Source organism: Gymnoscopelus microlampas, assembly GCF_963454915.1.
Source record: "Gymnoscopelus microlampas genome assembly, chromosome: 6".
Classification (NCBI taxonomy): domain Eukaryota; kingdom Metazoa; phylum Chordata; class Actinopteri; order Myctophiformes; family Myctophidae; genus Gymnoscopelus; species Gymnoscopelus microlampas.
The window spans coordinates 48,445,332-48,462,703 of NC_139943.1; the positions used below are offsets into that span (position 1 = coordinate 48,445,332).

At 40.5% G+C, this 17,372-nt stretch overlaps 2 protein-coding genes across 13 annotated transcripts in view; one reads left to right on the plus strand and one right to left on the minus strand.

Annotated features, from left to right (window-relative positions):
* The first annotated feature begins 1,402 nt into the window (after positions 1-1,402).
* cUnh11orf58 (chromosome Un C11orf58 homolog) lies at positions 1,403-7,057 on the plus strand. Its single transcript, XM_084059992.1, has 5 exons — positions 1,403-1,543; positions 2,700-2,786; positions 3,214-3,274; positions 4,573-4,682; positions 5,565-7,057. Exons 1-5 carry the CDS (start codon positions 1,484-1,486, stop codon positions 5,880-5,882), a joined length of 636 nt encoding a protein of 211 aa, XP_083916118.1. The 5' UTR covers positions 1,403-1,483; the 3' UTR covers positions 5,883-7,057.
* A 979-nt stretch (positions 7,058-8,036) lies between these two features.
* Positions 8,037-17,372, minus strand: part of plekha7a (pleckstrin homology domain containing, family A member 7a) — a 189,053-nt gene continuing 179,717 nt past the window's right edge. For 11 of the 12 annotated variants that reach the window (XM_084058989.1, XM_084058992.1, XM_084058986.1 and 8 more), the window contains 5 exons: positions 12,375-12,578; positions 11,980-12,113; positions 11,367-11,512; positions 10,989-11,024; positions 8,037-8,940 (listed from right to left, as the gene is read on the minus strand). In XM_084058989.1, the coding sequence (XP_083915115.1) occupies positions 10,999-11,024; positions 11,367-11,512; positions 11,980-12,113; positions 12,375-12,578 (510 nt within the window). In that variant the 3' untranslated portion in view covers positions 8,037-8,940; positions 10,989-10,998. The remainder of the gene's footprint in view (positions 8,941-10,988; positions 11,025-11,366; positions 11,513-11,979; positions 12,114-12,374; positions 12,579-17,372) is intronic. The other variant, XM_084058987.1, reaches the window with a different exon arrangement.

Consider the following 17,372-nt stretch of genomic DNA (forward strand, 5'->3'; position numbering starts at 1 on the left):
AGACAACATTTTCTGAGTCTGCCCAAGATACTGTATAGGGCACACAATTGACAGGTGCGTATCCGAGTAGGCCTACATTAAATGTATGTAATATATCACAGCCAAAACAAATCAGACAGGCAGGGAGACTTTCAGACCATCTTTCATCTATTATTATGATTATTATGATTATTATTATTACTCTCCGCAGGAGAGTATTGTTTTCACTTTCTAAATATGACACACCGATTGGTCAAGCCTCACGTGACACGTGACAATACGGTGAAATACTGTATAAATACATGGCGTCACTTTGACAGTGTCTTTGCCACTGTCAAAGTGAGGTAAGACAGGAACCATCACGAAATGGCTGCATGGCTGATACATAATTGGCAGATAGGACAGATAGGACACTTATATAGACAGGAGGGATATGACACTTACACAGACGGATAGGACACTTACAGTACACAGACAGGACGGATAGGACACTTATCCAGACAGGACGGATAGGACACTTATACAGACAGGACGGATAGAACACTTACACAGACAGGACGGATAGGACACTTACACAGACAGGACGGATAGGACACTTACATAGACAGGAGGGATATGACACTTACACAGACAGGACGGATAGGACACTTACAGTATACAGACAGGACGGATAGGACACTTACAGTATACAGACAGGACGGATAGGACACTTACAGTATACAGACAGGACGGATAGGACACTTATACAGACAGGAGGGATAGGACACTTACACAGACAGGAGGGATAGGACACTTACATAGACAGGACGGATAGGACACTTATACAGACAAGACGGATAGGACACTTATACAGACGGATAGGACACTTATACAGACAGGACGGATCGGACACTTATACAGACAGGATGGATAGGACAGTTAGAACATAAGAATTAGAACATTCCCAACATTCCCAACACAAGTCTGGTAAGAGTGAGGTAAGACAGGAACAATCACGAAATGGTTGAGAAATGGCGGATACTGTAACAATTGGATAGGACACTTACACAGACAGGACGGATAGGACACTTACACAGACAGGACGGATAGGACACTTACATAGACAGGACGGATAGGACACTTATACAGACAGGAGGGATAGGACACTTATACAGACAGGACGGATAGGACACTTATACAGATAGAACATTCCCAACATTCCCAACAGCGGAGAGTTGTGCTCCGAGGAGCACTTTTTCTAGTTATTATTATCATTATTATTATTATCATTATTATTATTATTATTATTATTATTATTATTATTATTATTATTATTATTATTATTGTTATCCTCGCGATGGCCTGACCGCCGGCCATCCCTCCAGACCATGGGATCTAGCGCGAAGCTGATCTAACCGGAACAGGATGTTACGTCAGATGGTTGGTTGTTGACAGTGTGTGCTAGTCAGCCTAGCATGGTGGTTATGCTTTATTTAATAATAACTAACTAAACGCTTCATCCACCATGAGTTCAGATTCCGACGAGGACAGACACGGGACTAAAAGACCGGCTTCTCCCTCTCAGGTGGGCAGACTGAACACACTGTCAAGTTATCATTTATTACATAATATACCGTTACTACTGGACCGTTAGCCAGGGGCTAGCACTGCACTGCACAGCACTCACCGTGCTGTACATTACAAACCCATTGGCAGTGGTGGAAAGTAACTACATGCAGTCAAGTACTGTACTTGTGTACAATTTTGAGGATTTTTTTTTACTTTACTGGAGTATTTCCCATCTTCAATACTTTTACTTCTACTCCACTACGTTTCAGAGGAGAGCATTGTACTTTTACTCCACTACAAACCTTTCAGTTACTAGTTTACACTAACCACTTCAGAGCTACATACCTGCCAACTCTCCTGTTTTCGCCCGGAGACCATTTATCCTGGCCGACTCCTGTTCTTCCATTTATCCTGTTTTGGGGGATTCCATCCTTTTTTGTGGCAACCCATGTGTCAAAGGCCTATATAAGACCTCCCCTCACTCCCTTCACTGATATGTTTCATTCATGTTAATTTAACTCATAGTAATTAATTTAATTACTATGAGTTTTTTTTTTTCATATGCAAATCACCATGGCAGTATTTAATTGTTATTTTTGTTGGAAGGTCTGTCTGTCTGTCTGTCTGTCTGTCTGTCTGTCTGTCTGTCTGTCTGTCTGTCTGTCTGTCTGTCTGTCTCTCTCTCTCTCTCTCTCTCTCTCTCTCTCTCTCTCTCTCTCTCTCTCTCTCTCTCTCTCTCTCTCTCTCTCTCTCTCTCTCTCTCTCCATGCATGCCACTTTGATTCTGGCACACACACCCCAAAAAGGAGTCTTTCTGTGAAAATGGGAATGTTACTCTTATACTGTCGCTTTATGTATATTATTATGTCTGGATAAACTCCAGTCCAACATACAGTGTACACATACACTCCATGTATCTAAGTGATACATGATCGTAATTGAATGCAATTTTAAAGAGATAGTCAGATAGTACGTAATTAGTGGGAATTAATGTTTTGGGTGTGTTTTTGTTGATCACCTGCTAGCTGTTAGGCTGAGTTATTATAATTATATAATTATATTATACATTGGTGGTCACAAGCCCTGGTCCTGGGGATACACCAGTACTGCTGGTTTTCTATCCTTCCATAAACCCTGCAGGTTTACTAATTACTATCCTTTTGTGTAAACAGGAGGATGGCTCAAGCCAGTGGGCTGGAGCCGATCTCGGGAGTGACGCAAGGAGACAGAAGTTCTTGCGGCTGATGGGCGCCGGAAAGGTCTGTTGGCTTTATTTGTTGCAGACCTTGAATATTTATAATTCTGTTACTGCATTTATGTACCTATTTGTCTAGGATCACAGGAGTGTAGTCTGGGTAGTAAGGCATTTGGAATAATCCATTCCACATGGGCTTGGGAGATATGAAGTAAAAATGGTATTTATATTCATGTCTCAATACTGACATGTTTGTTTCTGCACTTACAATTCAGCAACATAAACACGCAGTCTGCTTTTAGAGCACAAGTCAGATTTTCCTTTTCATCCTTATTTGTGTAGCTGTCTCCATCATGCCAACCAGTTAGCAAGAATAGAAACGCCTAGAGTCATAGGGTGGACCCAGGTAATAAATAAAACATAATGTAACATCATGTTCTAAGCTGTTATTGTACAGCCCTGATGAGTTTTATTTTTACTCCTCTTCTCAGAAAGAGCATACTGGAAAGCTCTTCATCGGAGACCACAAGTCCACCTCCCATTTCCGAAGCGGTATGTGTTTCTGATCATGCTAGAATACAACAAAATGTCTCTGTATACTTCTATTCTAGCATCTACTGTACTTCAAATGAATGGGTAGGTTATTTGGCCTCAATGTTAGCCTTTGAAAAAAAGGAATCTTCATTGGGCTGTGTGGAGTTGTGCAATTGTAGGGTAAACACTATATTTACCAACATTTATATTTATAGAAATGTATTATTGGCAGCCCTGTTTTTAGTATTTAGTCATTCTAAAATGTTGTTTTTTGGTGTGGCTCTGTAGGAGACAAGCTGTGTATAAGAGAGAGAGACAGACACACACATGCACATGGTAAATGGTAAATGGTGCATTTATATAGCGCTTCTATCCGAAGCGCTTTACATTGATTGTGCCATTAACCCATTCACACACACTTTCATACACCGATGGCGGAGGAAACCATGCAAGGCACCAACCTGCTCATCGGGAGCAATTAGGGGTTCAGCGTCTTGCTCAAGGACACTTCGACACTAACTCTAGGGGAGCGCCCCAGCCCGGGATCGAACTGGGAACCTTGCAGTTTTCCAGTTCACTCTACCCAGCCACTCTACCCCTGAGCCACTGCCGCCCCATGCACATGCACATGCGCATGCGCATGCGCACGCGCACGCGCACGCGCACGCGCACGCGCACACACACACACACACACACACACACACACACACACACACACACACACACACACACACACACATTTATAGATGGACAGATTACAATATATCCAATAGTGTTAATTTAATGTGATTTGTATTAAAACTTTTACCTGGAAACCAGTGGAAATTAGTAATTAATCGATGGAACGAGCAAACCAAAATAACATACAGTATTTAAGGTTCTAACATCCGTATCGTTAAGTATTTCTGGGTGAAACAGGACAGACAGGCGGGTCATAATGTTGAGAGGAATTTGAGTTGAACATTGACAACTGGGCGTGTCTTTACAAACATGGAGAATTACTTGAACATTACAAAAGTTGAAGATTGATTGAGCGGTGGATGTCATGATATTATTGTTTGACACTGATTGATGCACGCCTAAGTGACCGCAAGACATTTTGATTTAGAGTTAGAGAACCTGATCAGATTTATAAATAAAGAAAAAAAAAGAAAACTGGTATGTATATTGTAAATGGCACAACATGACTGGGGAGAAGTGATCTTAAAGGGTTAAAAAGGCACTTTTCATTTAATCTTAATGTTAAGCAGCAATAGAATGTGAATACTGATAATCGGGAACGCTCACTGTTGATGGTATGCTGCCTCCCCCTGCAGGCCAAGAGGAGAAGAAGATGAGCTGTGAGCTGGAGACGCAGTACCAACAGGGCATGGAAGATAAACTGTCTGGACGCAACCGCAGACACTGTGGACTGGGCTTCAATGAGGTAAGGAGGAGGGGGAGAGAGAGAAGGAAAGTAAGTTGAGGGGGGGAGATGCTAGACTTTGTGAATGCCTAGCATTTTCATAAAGGATGGATTGCATTGCCCCCTGCTGCCCAATGGGTCTCTTGACAGGAGACATACATGCATACCCATTCACTCAAAAAATCGGCAGTAGGCCCAACAACAGAAATTAATATTTGCTCATTTATGTGTTCATTGAAATGCGGGACATCTTGCTGTAGGATGCAGACACAAGGTGAAATTGCAGTACTATCCCACACGATTCACCACATTTTGTCAACCTACCCATAACTTATGGCACACTTGGAAAAACTGAGATTTATTTTGTTTTTGCATATCTTTGTCTCACTGTCACACATGACAAAGCAATGTAAGATAGCTGAGAACACAGCAAAGTCAGGCAGAATCACTTTATATACACAATGAATAAGTTACATCAATATCTTAAGCACATTGGACACGTTCTATATTAAATAAACACAATTTAATAAGTTACACCAACATCAGTGGTCAAATGATTTGCCCCTTTAAAATTGATGGAAGGCCAAAAATCTTGGATGATTTAGTGAGTGATAATTCAGTGTTGTCTTGGCTGCAGAATACTTTTGATAATGTGAAGCAGAGGCAAAATACAGACAATCCAAAAAGAAAATTATGACCTCACATACTTGCATTTCACTGTTTGTATCTGTATGCAGTGACAAATAAACTTTGATTCTTGAAAATCAATACAAGGATAACTTTCAGTAACTAATCTTTCTGTAAATATTACAGTTTAGTTTAGTAAAATATCAAGATAACAAATCCTAATTGTCTTTCACCTTCTACCTCCCTCACTTCCTCCCTCACTTCACCTCTCCAAAGCCTGAGCCCGAGTTTGAACCCTTCTCTTCCTTGCCACCGGAAAGTCAGACAAATCCAGCTGAGCCAGATAAATCCACCAGCCCAAGAGAAGTAAAGCCCACAGAAGAGCAGGACAAACCCCAGACCGACAAACCTGAGCCAAGCCAGACTTCTGACCAGACCTCGAAGCAGACCTCAGACCAGACCTCGAAGCAGACCTCGAAGCGGGCCTCGGACCAGGCTTTGGACCAAGCCTTGGACCTGGTCCAGCCCGACACGCCACACACAAAAAAGGAGCGTAAACCTGGCCACAAAATGGCTTTTGTCAAGTCAACATAGAACTGAGTGTGTGTGTGTGTTATTGTTTATGTGTGTGTGCAGGCATAGGGTGAGGAGTTACTTTTTTATGTAACCTTGAAAGACCGATTTGTACATTTCTGTTGTGCATTTTGATGTTTTTTGTTATGTTTTTTTTTTGGACAGTATTTTCGGAAGTAACCTCTGTCACAGGCATTCACTCGTGATAAGGGAGAGTGAACATTAGTTTTATTTTTTAAATGTGTCAATGCTGAATGAAACTGCAGTGTATTTGACAAGCCAGTTCAGATCGGCGATTGATGATGAGAGTGAGACTGACCTGTTTCAGAACGTTGTAGAGAAAAATGATAGTGGTCGGAACTAGACCTCAGAATGTCTGAAGCCACTTGGATTGTTTAAGCCTGTCAATTAACGTATAGATTGCATCAGAAACCTGTTCACATTGTTTTAACCAATATAAACAAATAGTGGTGTCTAAATAGCCTCACATAGCCAGACGTATCGGAGATCTGCACCTACCAATATGTAGAGAGTTTAAAAATAACTACCTTGCAGAACCAATGCAAAGCCTTTTGGGTGGTCCCTCATATTGGAACAGTATCAGGATTGGTTTTCAAAGCAGTGGGTAATGGTATAGGTCTGTAAGCGGAGGTTTTCTCCGCTGTTCTAGCCCCTACTTTAAATTTAGATGTCTATGTCTACCAATATGTTTAGACATATTGGTAGGCTACCAATATGTTTAGACATATTGGAAGCCAATATATATGTTGGCGGAGATCTCTGATACAGCTGGCTATAAAAGACTTCTGAAGGACAAAATGTAGAATGTTTGCCAGACATTGCTATTGAAATAGTAGGCTTATGTGTTTGTGCTTGTCTCCTTGATGTGATCAGGACATTTGATTTTTTTTTACATTTTGAATGTTTTGAGTGTACAGTTTCATTCATTCTCATCACCAATCTTGGATCTAAACTGGCTTTAAGTGTCAAGTAGTCTAATGGTTAGGTTTTGCTGGATGGTGGGCCACTGTGGCTTATTATGACGGTATAACAGTGTTCAACCTACAGTATCACAGGTGGCCACCGTGCGTGCACTATGGATTTTCATCAAATGAAACGATACTTCCCTGCCACTCCGCAGGTGTGATACCTGTCTGATCTACATTCTGAAAACCAATAAAGGGAAGTACCACAGATCTCAGTTTGGTGTTGGACATGGAAACAAGATGAAAATAGGTTCATGTTGATGCAAACTTTATGGCATCTTTATGTTATACTAGATTTTCAAATCTAGTTTAAAGTGGTCTCTGTATATGGGCATGTTACGTTTGTGACGCCCACATATACGAGTCCACCATCCGGCGTCCAGCCACAAGGCAATTTTATTATAAGATTGTCCAGTCATAAAACAGGTTAATGCACGAACAATTTGTGCAACAAATGTCATAGTATGTACAGTATAAGACATATAAACACTTATCAAGACAATCAGTCATCACATTGACCCTTCTAATGTTGTGGTCAACATGAACTGTCACGATGTCATGCTGACATCAGAAGAGAGACTTCACCCCACCCACTCAAATTTATGCTTTATTGGTATGACAGGACAAGAACGAAGAATCTATGCTGCCGGCCAAAGCAATGGTGAACATGATAAATAATAACATAACTTGGTAAATATACAGTAAGTACTGTTATGTAAATATTAACAATAAACAATTGCTGTAGTGTACTTTCAACATCTACATTTCACAAGTTTAATCTGCAAAAAATAAGTGGTAAACATTGTGCCTGTGTTTATATTAATATAATATAATATAATCTACAAAGAAGCAGAAGAACGAGGCAAAGAAGAAGAGCTCATGTAAAGTAAACAAAAAAAATATGGACTTTGGACGCAGGCACGCAGCCAAACATGTTGACCTGATTCACACCAGAGGTAGCAAAAGAAACAACCATAGGCTCCTCTGGGTTGAAAAATGTTTTGTTAGTTTACAGTATATAAATAGCTAACACAAATATAGATCCTAATTTCATTCAAGAAACTTAACTTCTAGTCGGTACAGATAGAATAGAAAGCTAGCTAGCTAGAGGTGAATATCACACAAGCATATCTTACTGTATGTCCCAGTGTGAAAGAACCAGCCAGGGCGGAAGAAATATTTTGTTAAAATCTTTTATTTTCAATATAGCGTCACCATTATTTGTTTGTGCTTGAATTATTACTGTAAGTGTATTATGCATAATAACATTATGTTGACAGGGAAAATCCTTGCATTTCATGGCAGTGTTAAGCTACAAAAAACATACAATCTGGTGTATGAACATCAAACAAAAATATATTATCATAAATACAGGTTTCAGGCTATGTATGAACATATTCATTGCTGTCCTGAAATATAATCATTGGCTTTAAATGTGTCAGTCATTAGTTCACTCACAAAAATAGCAACCATACGTGACACAGCGGCTGAAGGTAAAGGTTGTTCAGTGTTATAAATCACCCAATGTCAATGTCAACGGAAGTGCAGAAGCAGACAAACATCTGCATTCAGTTTCAACACTATGATTTACACACTTTGGTTTCATTTTACAAACAGGGTTTTGTTGTTGCTTCCTTGTTAGAGGAGGGTGCACGTCACCCATTTTTAACCTATTCTTCATATTATTGGTCCTTACTAATGCTCCTGGCTCACTACAACTCACTACAACTGGGCTATGCATGGGCAGTTCAGCATGCTGAAATAGAAGCCCTTGTTCTTGCACTATTTTGTTTTTAAATTATGTCATTGGTAGGCAGGTTTCTGAACTGTCCACAACCCTCTTCTGAGACAGAGACAGAGTTGACAGAAATGGTACCATCTTATAATTATGAGCATTAGTGAGGAGGGCTTTGTTTATATGAAGATAGGTTGAAAATGGGTGAAGTGGTCCTTTAGGTATTTCACCCCCTAGTATTAAAACAATGTTTGGTTCCTTTCTCTTTCTGTCACACAGTTATGTCGGTGTGTCCCTTCCACATCATGGCTGGCACAGTGATCCTTTTCTTTGGGTCAGCGCTCAGAGGCAGCTTTGGCTAAAAGATAAATGAAAACAAAACACATTTGGATGTTACATTTTAGTCTTATAGTGGTCAATATCAATATCACTTGAGCCATAGTAGGCCTACTCTTAAAGTAACCAAGGACCCTAGAAGCTACAATTGTACACTCAAAGTTGCAGACCCTGTATTTGGACCCCTGGTGAGGCCTGGACCAGACATGGCAGTATCATGTGACATGATTCTGACCATGATACTGACATGATACTGACCATGATACTAACATGATACTGACCATGATACTGACACGATACTGACATGATACTGACCATGACACTGACCATGACACTGACCATGATACTGACATGATACTGACCATGATACTTACCATGACACTGACATGATACTGACATGATACTGGCCATGATACTGACATGATACTGACCATGATACTGACATGATACTGACATGCTACTGACATGCTACTGACCATGATACTGACATGATACTGACCATGATACTGACCATGACACTGACATGACACTGACATGATACTGACATGATACTGGCCATGATACTGACCATGACACTGACCATGACACTGACCATGACACTGACCATGACACTGACATTATACTGACATGATACTGACATGATACTGACCATGACACTGACATGATACTGACATGATACTGACATGATGCAGACCATGATACTGACCATGACACTGACATGATACTGACCATGATACTGACCATGATACTGACATGATACTGACATGATACTGACCATGATACTGACATGCTACTGACCATGATACTGACCATGATACTGACATGATACTGACCATGATAGTGACATGCTACTGACCATGGTACTGACCATGATACTGACTATGATACCTTAAAAAACAATAAAGTCTGCAGCACTGATATTTCAGCTCCACTTGTTTATTACTGTTAGTTCAACATTTCGATCCTACTGGATCTTCATCAGGACCATGATACTGCTATTCACTGAGAGTGCCTGACATCCATATAGACAATTCTACTTATAATCGTAACATGCTTTTATTTTGTCTCCCTGAGAAGTGGGCTAATAATGAAACAATAATCACATACTAACAGTCCAATTTAATGTAAAATCTGATATTTGGAAATCGATGAGATGTTTTCTAAATCATATAAGCAACAAAACGCACAGTAAAAAATAAAGCTTACATTTTAATTGGGTGTGGGGGCTGTAAGGGACCTAGATATTGGATAGGGGAACTGACCCAAAAAAAGGTTGAGAAACACTGGTTAAAGATATTTTGGGGGATTTTCTGCCTTTATTTGGTTAGTATAATAGAGAGACAGGAAATGGGTAAAGAGAGACAGGGAGGGACACGCAGCAAAGGCCGTCAGGCTCGGGAATCTAACCCGACTCACTGTCAGGCTATGTTAGAGCCTATCTGTGGTATGTGCCCGAACCACTAGGCCATTGGCACCCCAATTATAAGACATTTGAAAGTCAGCTAGTCTTCCTTGGCACACTGGTATTACGGTTGTAACAGCTCCCAGGAAAGTACACTACCGAAGCTAACACCACCCAGGGAAGTAAAGTATCTCCCCAGGCAACCAACACAATACCACCCAGGAAACCATACCACCACCTATGGAACCATCATAATACCACTGAGGAAAACAAAACAACACCACCCGTAAAACAACACAACACCACCCTTGAAAACAACACAACACCACCCATAAAACAACACAACACCACCACCCATAAAACGACACAACACCACCCAGGAAACAACACAACACCACTCAGGAAACCAGTACAACACCAAAAAGGGAGAGATATCTGCACACCAAAGAATAACCACAATTTATTTTTCTTATTCACAGCACTTCATCATTGGATGCCTGATGAAGGTCCATTTGACCGAGCCTGCTGTGAATAAGTGACTTATATGTAGTCACTTTCTTTATCCAGTATCGGTTGGAGTTACTCCACTAATGTGTTTTCATGAACTAAGACAACACCACCCAAGGAGCTAACACCATCCATCCACGAGGGGAAGTGGAGAGGTTTACCTGCATGTGTTCACCGTCTCCCCAGCCACTCGCTTCCTGCACACATACCAGGGACAGCAACGACGACAATACAGTACATCTGTTACCAGGCTGATGTACAATAGCACTCCTACCATGTGATTCCCACACTCTGTCAGGTGATGAGTGGCCCTGCTTGTGGTGTCACATCACCATAATCTAAGTATTTATTTTGCAATCTGTGTGAAATGCCCACTATAAGTGTGTGTGTGTGTGTGTGTGTGTGTGTGTGTGTGTGTGTGTGTGTGTGTGTGTGTGTGTGTGTGTGTGTGTGACACGTGTGTGTGACACGTGTGTGAGATGTGTGTGTGTGTGTGTGTGTGTGTGTGTGTGTGTGTGTGTGTGCGTGTGGGCTCTAACCTGCCACCAGCTTGCTCTTGCGTGAGGCCTCGGAGGCCAGGGCGTGAGACACTGTCATGATTCTCTCCTGTTGTTGTACAACTGAGTCCAACTCACTGAAGTCCACAGGAACCCACTGTCCCGATGACATCTGGTAGTTCTGCGCACTGACGCACGCACGCACGCACGCACGCACGCACGCACACACACACACACACACACACACACACACACACACACACACACACACACACACACACACACACACACACACACACACACACACACACACACACACACACACAATGAAACCCGATATCAACTTAAATTCAACAGGATTCTATTCATTCCCATTCACCTATCCATCTGTTTATCTATCTATCTATCTGTCTGTCTGTCTGTCTGTCTGTCTGGGTTTCTTTTTTTCCTGTTTGCTTATTAAAACGACAATATGCTGCATGGTGGCAAAATAAAAGCATATTATAAATGTATTTCCCCTGTTCTCTGGAGTGCACAGTAAAATCCTTGTGTTAATGTATCCATTTTTAACTCTTGAGAGTGTACAAATGGAACCAAATGGACTTGTGCACAGATGGAAATGTATACACTCAATTTTGCTGTGTTCTTAAAGTACCTGGATTTAGCCAGGAGGCTCCTCATGCGTTGGGCCTTGCGGGAACGCTCGTCCAACTCCTCCTGGCTCAGGGGCTCCTCGGGGTCGGATTCCACGTAGCGCTCAGGGATGGGGACCTTCCTGGGCCTTCCCAGCTGGAAGCAGTTGGACAATGCATGGTCGGAACAGGTGGCAATTAAGTGTACAGTCCAACGTAAGTGTCACCATTAAGAATTTATGAAAATGGCAAAAAATATATATAAATAAAGAAATATAATTCTGGGTGTAGATACATTTCAGCCATTTGAAAATAGCAGATTTACAAGCTCACAATGCTTCACATTTTGATACCAATACCTTTGTACTTTTTACTCAAGTACATTTTGAATTCCAGACATTTACTTTCACCTCCATACCTCTAGGCTGAAGTCCAGGTCATATTCATCTGGCTCCACGTCCACTTCTCTAAGGGGCGTGGCTGTCGCCGTCACCCACTGCTGGTCCGATGGGATCCTCTGCCTGTCCTTCACCTGGCCCCGCCCCTCATCACTCTGGCCCTCCGCCCCCAGGCGCTCCTCAAGCTGATAGGCTCCTCCCTCCCGCCACGGCCCATCAAAGACCTGGGGAGGTGGTCCCAGTGAGTCTGATTAGGACAGTGATTCTCAAACCTTTTCATGTCAAGGACCCCCAGAAGATTTGTGTTAAAAAAATGTGCTTTAATTCTTCCTAAATGTTCAAAAACGTTCAAGAATTTTCGAAACTAGCTGATTTACTGTGAGCTTGTAGATCTGCTATTTTTTGAATAGCCAAAATATAAAATATGGTAAAAGTGGTTAAAGTTATTGTGATATATATTAAGTCATTATGCTGGGGACACCCTGAAACTCCCTCAAGGACCCCTGGGGCTCCCCAGACCCCACTTTGAGAACCACTGGATTAGGGCACGGTCACACATGCAAATGCAGGTGAATGACCATCGCCTGCCGAGGCGAAAGTCCTATCTTTTTGTGCTGAATATAGGCGGTGCAGAATGTGACGTACGTTTGTAGTCCGTTTGACTTTTTGTTATTGTTATCTTCTCCATCTTAGCTCACTAAGAAAACTACATCCAATGACAGCCAAGTCGGTAAAACCACCATTGCTATTGGTGTAGACCTGGTCAAAGTTCACCAAAAGGCTACTGAACTCCACAGGAAGATGTGAAGATGCTGGTGGTGAATGTTTTATTGGCTAGAATGGAAGTGAATGGGAGGCGAATATTTCATTTGTACCGTGCCCTTACACAGCTACTCAGATGAGAATGACAAAGATTTAGCTGCAACATTGTATATTTTAAGATTATGGGCCCTATTTTCCATCCTGCACTATCCCCTGGCACTATCCGCTGTATACCCGTTAAATTATAAATTATAAGCGCAACACTTCTGAATTAAGTGATTGTCATTATAATTTTACTGGAATCCACAAAAGTGTGACTGTTAAGTCCTTGTGTCAATAAAAAAATGTTATCAGCAGTTTCCAGTTAGGCTTATCAAAGACAAATAAAATGTTGTGATCTGCGTTTGCTATAACCACACCAGATTCAGTTTAATTAATTCAGAACACAAGCGATTGCTGTAATCTAAAGTTCTCTATAACCAGTGTGTGAGTGGTAATTCTGTGTATCAAATATCATTTTATTCCAAGGCAACGTCACTCTTCCATGGGCAGAGAGGAAGAGAGCATAAGATTGCACTGGGCATAACTACTTCTCTTAAAGGCTCTTTTTAATAAGGCATTTGTCTAGATGGACTTATTAATGCCTTGTGTGTTTTTAAACTTGAACTTTTTCTTTGCTGTGCATAGTTGGGGAGGGGGTCTCGTGCCATTGATCTGAATTTTATTCATTTCATTGTATTTATTATTATTTTAATCTTATTTTTTTCTTGACGTTTATGCAATGTAGCACTTTGAAATGTGTGTCAAATATAAACAAATAAAATCTATTATTATATAATTATATTATTTTATATTTATTAATAAAGAATACGATTACATATAAATACATTTGTTTTTGTCCCATGCAAAAGAGTGGAAAAAAACAGGTGTGGGCTCTATTCTGATGTTTTGGATTCTAGTCAGGGAAATAAAATGTAGTGAAATTGGTTTCAGAATGTTTTTCATTTATAACTACAACGGCCCTGGGGAGGGCTCGTTGGATTTGGCCTGGCGTGCCGCTTCGGTGCCGGGCTCAAGTCTGTCCGAGTCACACCACAGTCATAATTTGACATATTTTAGTATGGTTGTATATGTCTTCTCACTGGGACAAAATACAAACATTAAAGGACGACTTCACCCATTTTCAACATATCTTCATATAATTGGTCCTCAATCATGCTCATTATAACGTGGCACCATTTTTGTCTACTCAGTCTGTGTCTCAGAGGAGGGCTGTGGACAGTTCAGAAACCCGTCTACCAGCGACATCATTGATGGTGAATCCAAGCTAATAGAAACTACAGGCTTTCTATTCCTGGAAAGTTAGCATGCTATAATGGAAGCCATCGTTCTCGCGTTAATAAAAATAAATAAATAAATACAATTAAAATGTAATTAAATATTGAAGAAAAAAAAACCTTCCTAACGATGATGTCACTGGTAGACAGGTTTCTGAACTGTCCACAGCCCTCCTGTGAGACACAGACTGAGTAGAAACAAATTACACAATTTTATCAGGAGCATTAGTGAGGCTCTATTATATGAAGATAGGTTGAAAATGGGTGAAGTCGTCCTTTAATGCCCCATTTCCTCTGTCTGACTGCATTGTTCCTGAATTCCCCTAGAGGGAGACAAAGACCGGAAAAAACAGTGGTCATTTCTAATCTGGCCTACAGATTGAGGAGCTTATTTTGGGGGGATTCTGAGGGATATCATGTTTAGAGCACCGACAAGAGGAAAACTAACACCAAATACTACCGTCAGCAGGGGTTTAGTCTGCTCTGTAATCATATATTATACTGGTCTGTCTCCCTAATGTTACAAATGCTCCCTCTCTTAACCCGAATCTCTCACTAGCACGAGCACAAACACATACATGCATGCATGCATGCACGCGCGCGCGCGCGCGCGCGCGCGCACACGCACACACACACACACACACACACACACACACACACACACACACACACACACACACACACACCATTAACCACGTGAACCTTAACATCCCTATTCTGGGCACGTCATAATAGGCGAACATTTGGCAGAAATAGGCAAACATTTCGCGGAAATGGCAGATTTACAAGCTCAGTTGTGTGAGCTTGTAGATCGGCGAGAGATTTGGTGTAGAGAGGAAAAAGGAGGGGAACAATTATAGAACCCTGAGGGGCCCCAGCCAAGGAAGTACAGTATATACTGTAGGGTTTCAGTGGTTAGGAAAAAAACATACAAAAACGTGCATGCATAATAGTCATCAAACCCTCTGCCAATAAAGATAGGAAAAACACAGCCAGAGGACATTCAGAAGCAGGAACTCTTTATTGTTGAGCGCAGTTCTCTACATGATAGAAAAGTTACAGACGCTCAGGATAAGTTGTGTGTTGCTTCCCGATTACATAAGAGTTAAGTGGTGATTAGCAGTTCAGTTTGTCTAAGTGCTCAACTAATTTAATGCTACCCCTCTACTGAGCTATTTCCTTGTTTTGCTTATTTCATTATCACTGATCTGAAAAGTGTGTGGATGGGGAAAAGCAAAATGGCAGAAACACTGGCACTGAAGGGGTGATGTAGGTTGGGAATTGCTATTCACTGAGACCTCTGCATTGACCAGAAACACTAGAGAAATCCTGAGTGTCCATTTAATTCTGGCCGTGTACACATGTAACCTAATGGACACGTACAGGTCCATTTGGTTACGTGTGTACACTCTCACTCTTAGAGTTTACTTTTGAAATGTATGTTAACTAAGTAGTGCACAGTTACACAGATCTAACTCTGAGAACTAGCTCTTGCGATACTAAATTCAGCATCGTCTTTTGAAACCATTATAAAAAAATATAAATATAAAACGAAATAAATGATATATATATACACACATATATATCTATATCTATATCTATATATAGTTTAGGACTTAAATGTTTTGTTTGTGTAAACACTTTAAAAATATATATTTGTAATTATTATGAATATTAATAATTGAATACACAACCTATAATGGTCAATCTCGTTTTTTTGCCATTTCTAATTAACTGTTTCTGCAATGTTGCTTCAACCGCCACAATCTGTCTATGATGTGTAAAACTATGCATATATACTATAGGCTGTTTAAAAAATACTCAAATACTGTTGGAATACTTCAACTTCCACTGTGGCAGTGTACAGTAAGTATCAACCACAGTCAAGTAATAAAAATATCATTTTGGTTAATAAAACAAAGAGTATGAAAACGCAGAAAATGTAAACATGTTATTTGCTGATATGAATGTATTAAATAAATATAGAATATGCTCTGGCTGTTATGGTTTGAGGATGAAGAAAAAAAGAAGTCGGTGGCAGCAGGAGTTGATTGACTGCGTATTGCTCAGGCTTAATTTATACTTCATCGTACGATGATGTCGCGTGGGTCGATCTACAAGCTCATACATGCGACACATTGTGAGCTTGTACATCGGCTATTGTTAGTGCACAACACCATCGTACAAAGGAGTATAAATCAGGCTTCAGTGTTACAAACAAAACAGAACACAAAGGGATGATGGCGTGTTATGAGTTAGTTCTCATAGGACTCTACAGCCTACCTTATTATATAAAAAGGAAATGTACGACATTTTGAACTTAAGTTGTTCATTCTTAAATAGATAATTGTTACAGTGGGGGAATTCATCCTAAAACAGATATCAATCATCATTTTCATATAAGGTGCAAAGGTTGTTGAAAACATGAAGCTATTTGTTTAAAATGTCCAATTATCTTATCTTACATGAATGAAAATACCACTATGACCTCAATACAGGTTTGTGGCTAGCTGTACAGTGTTTTCGATGAGGTAAAGAAGCATGCTGGCCATCTTAGACTAATCAGTGAGTAAATATAGGAAATGTGTGTCCTAATATGAGTATGTATGGGGCGAAATAAACAGAATGAAAGGAAATTCAAAATGTCATAAATATTTCTTTAGTAATACTCTCACACCCACCTAGCGATTGCCACAAACTGATTCTATGATAGCAAGCAATGCATGCACAAAGTGATTGATAAACCAGAGGGTCAGAAGGTGATTTTATGATGAAGGCAAAATGAATTAAGGAATCATCAGTGAAACAAGGCACTTGGATTTCGTCTGAGGAAAAAGAAAGCGGGGAGGTGAGATTGTGATTTTGTGCCTTTAGCATTAGCATTACCAACTCTCTTCATATCTTCAATCTGAAAAATCT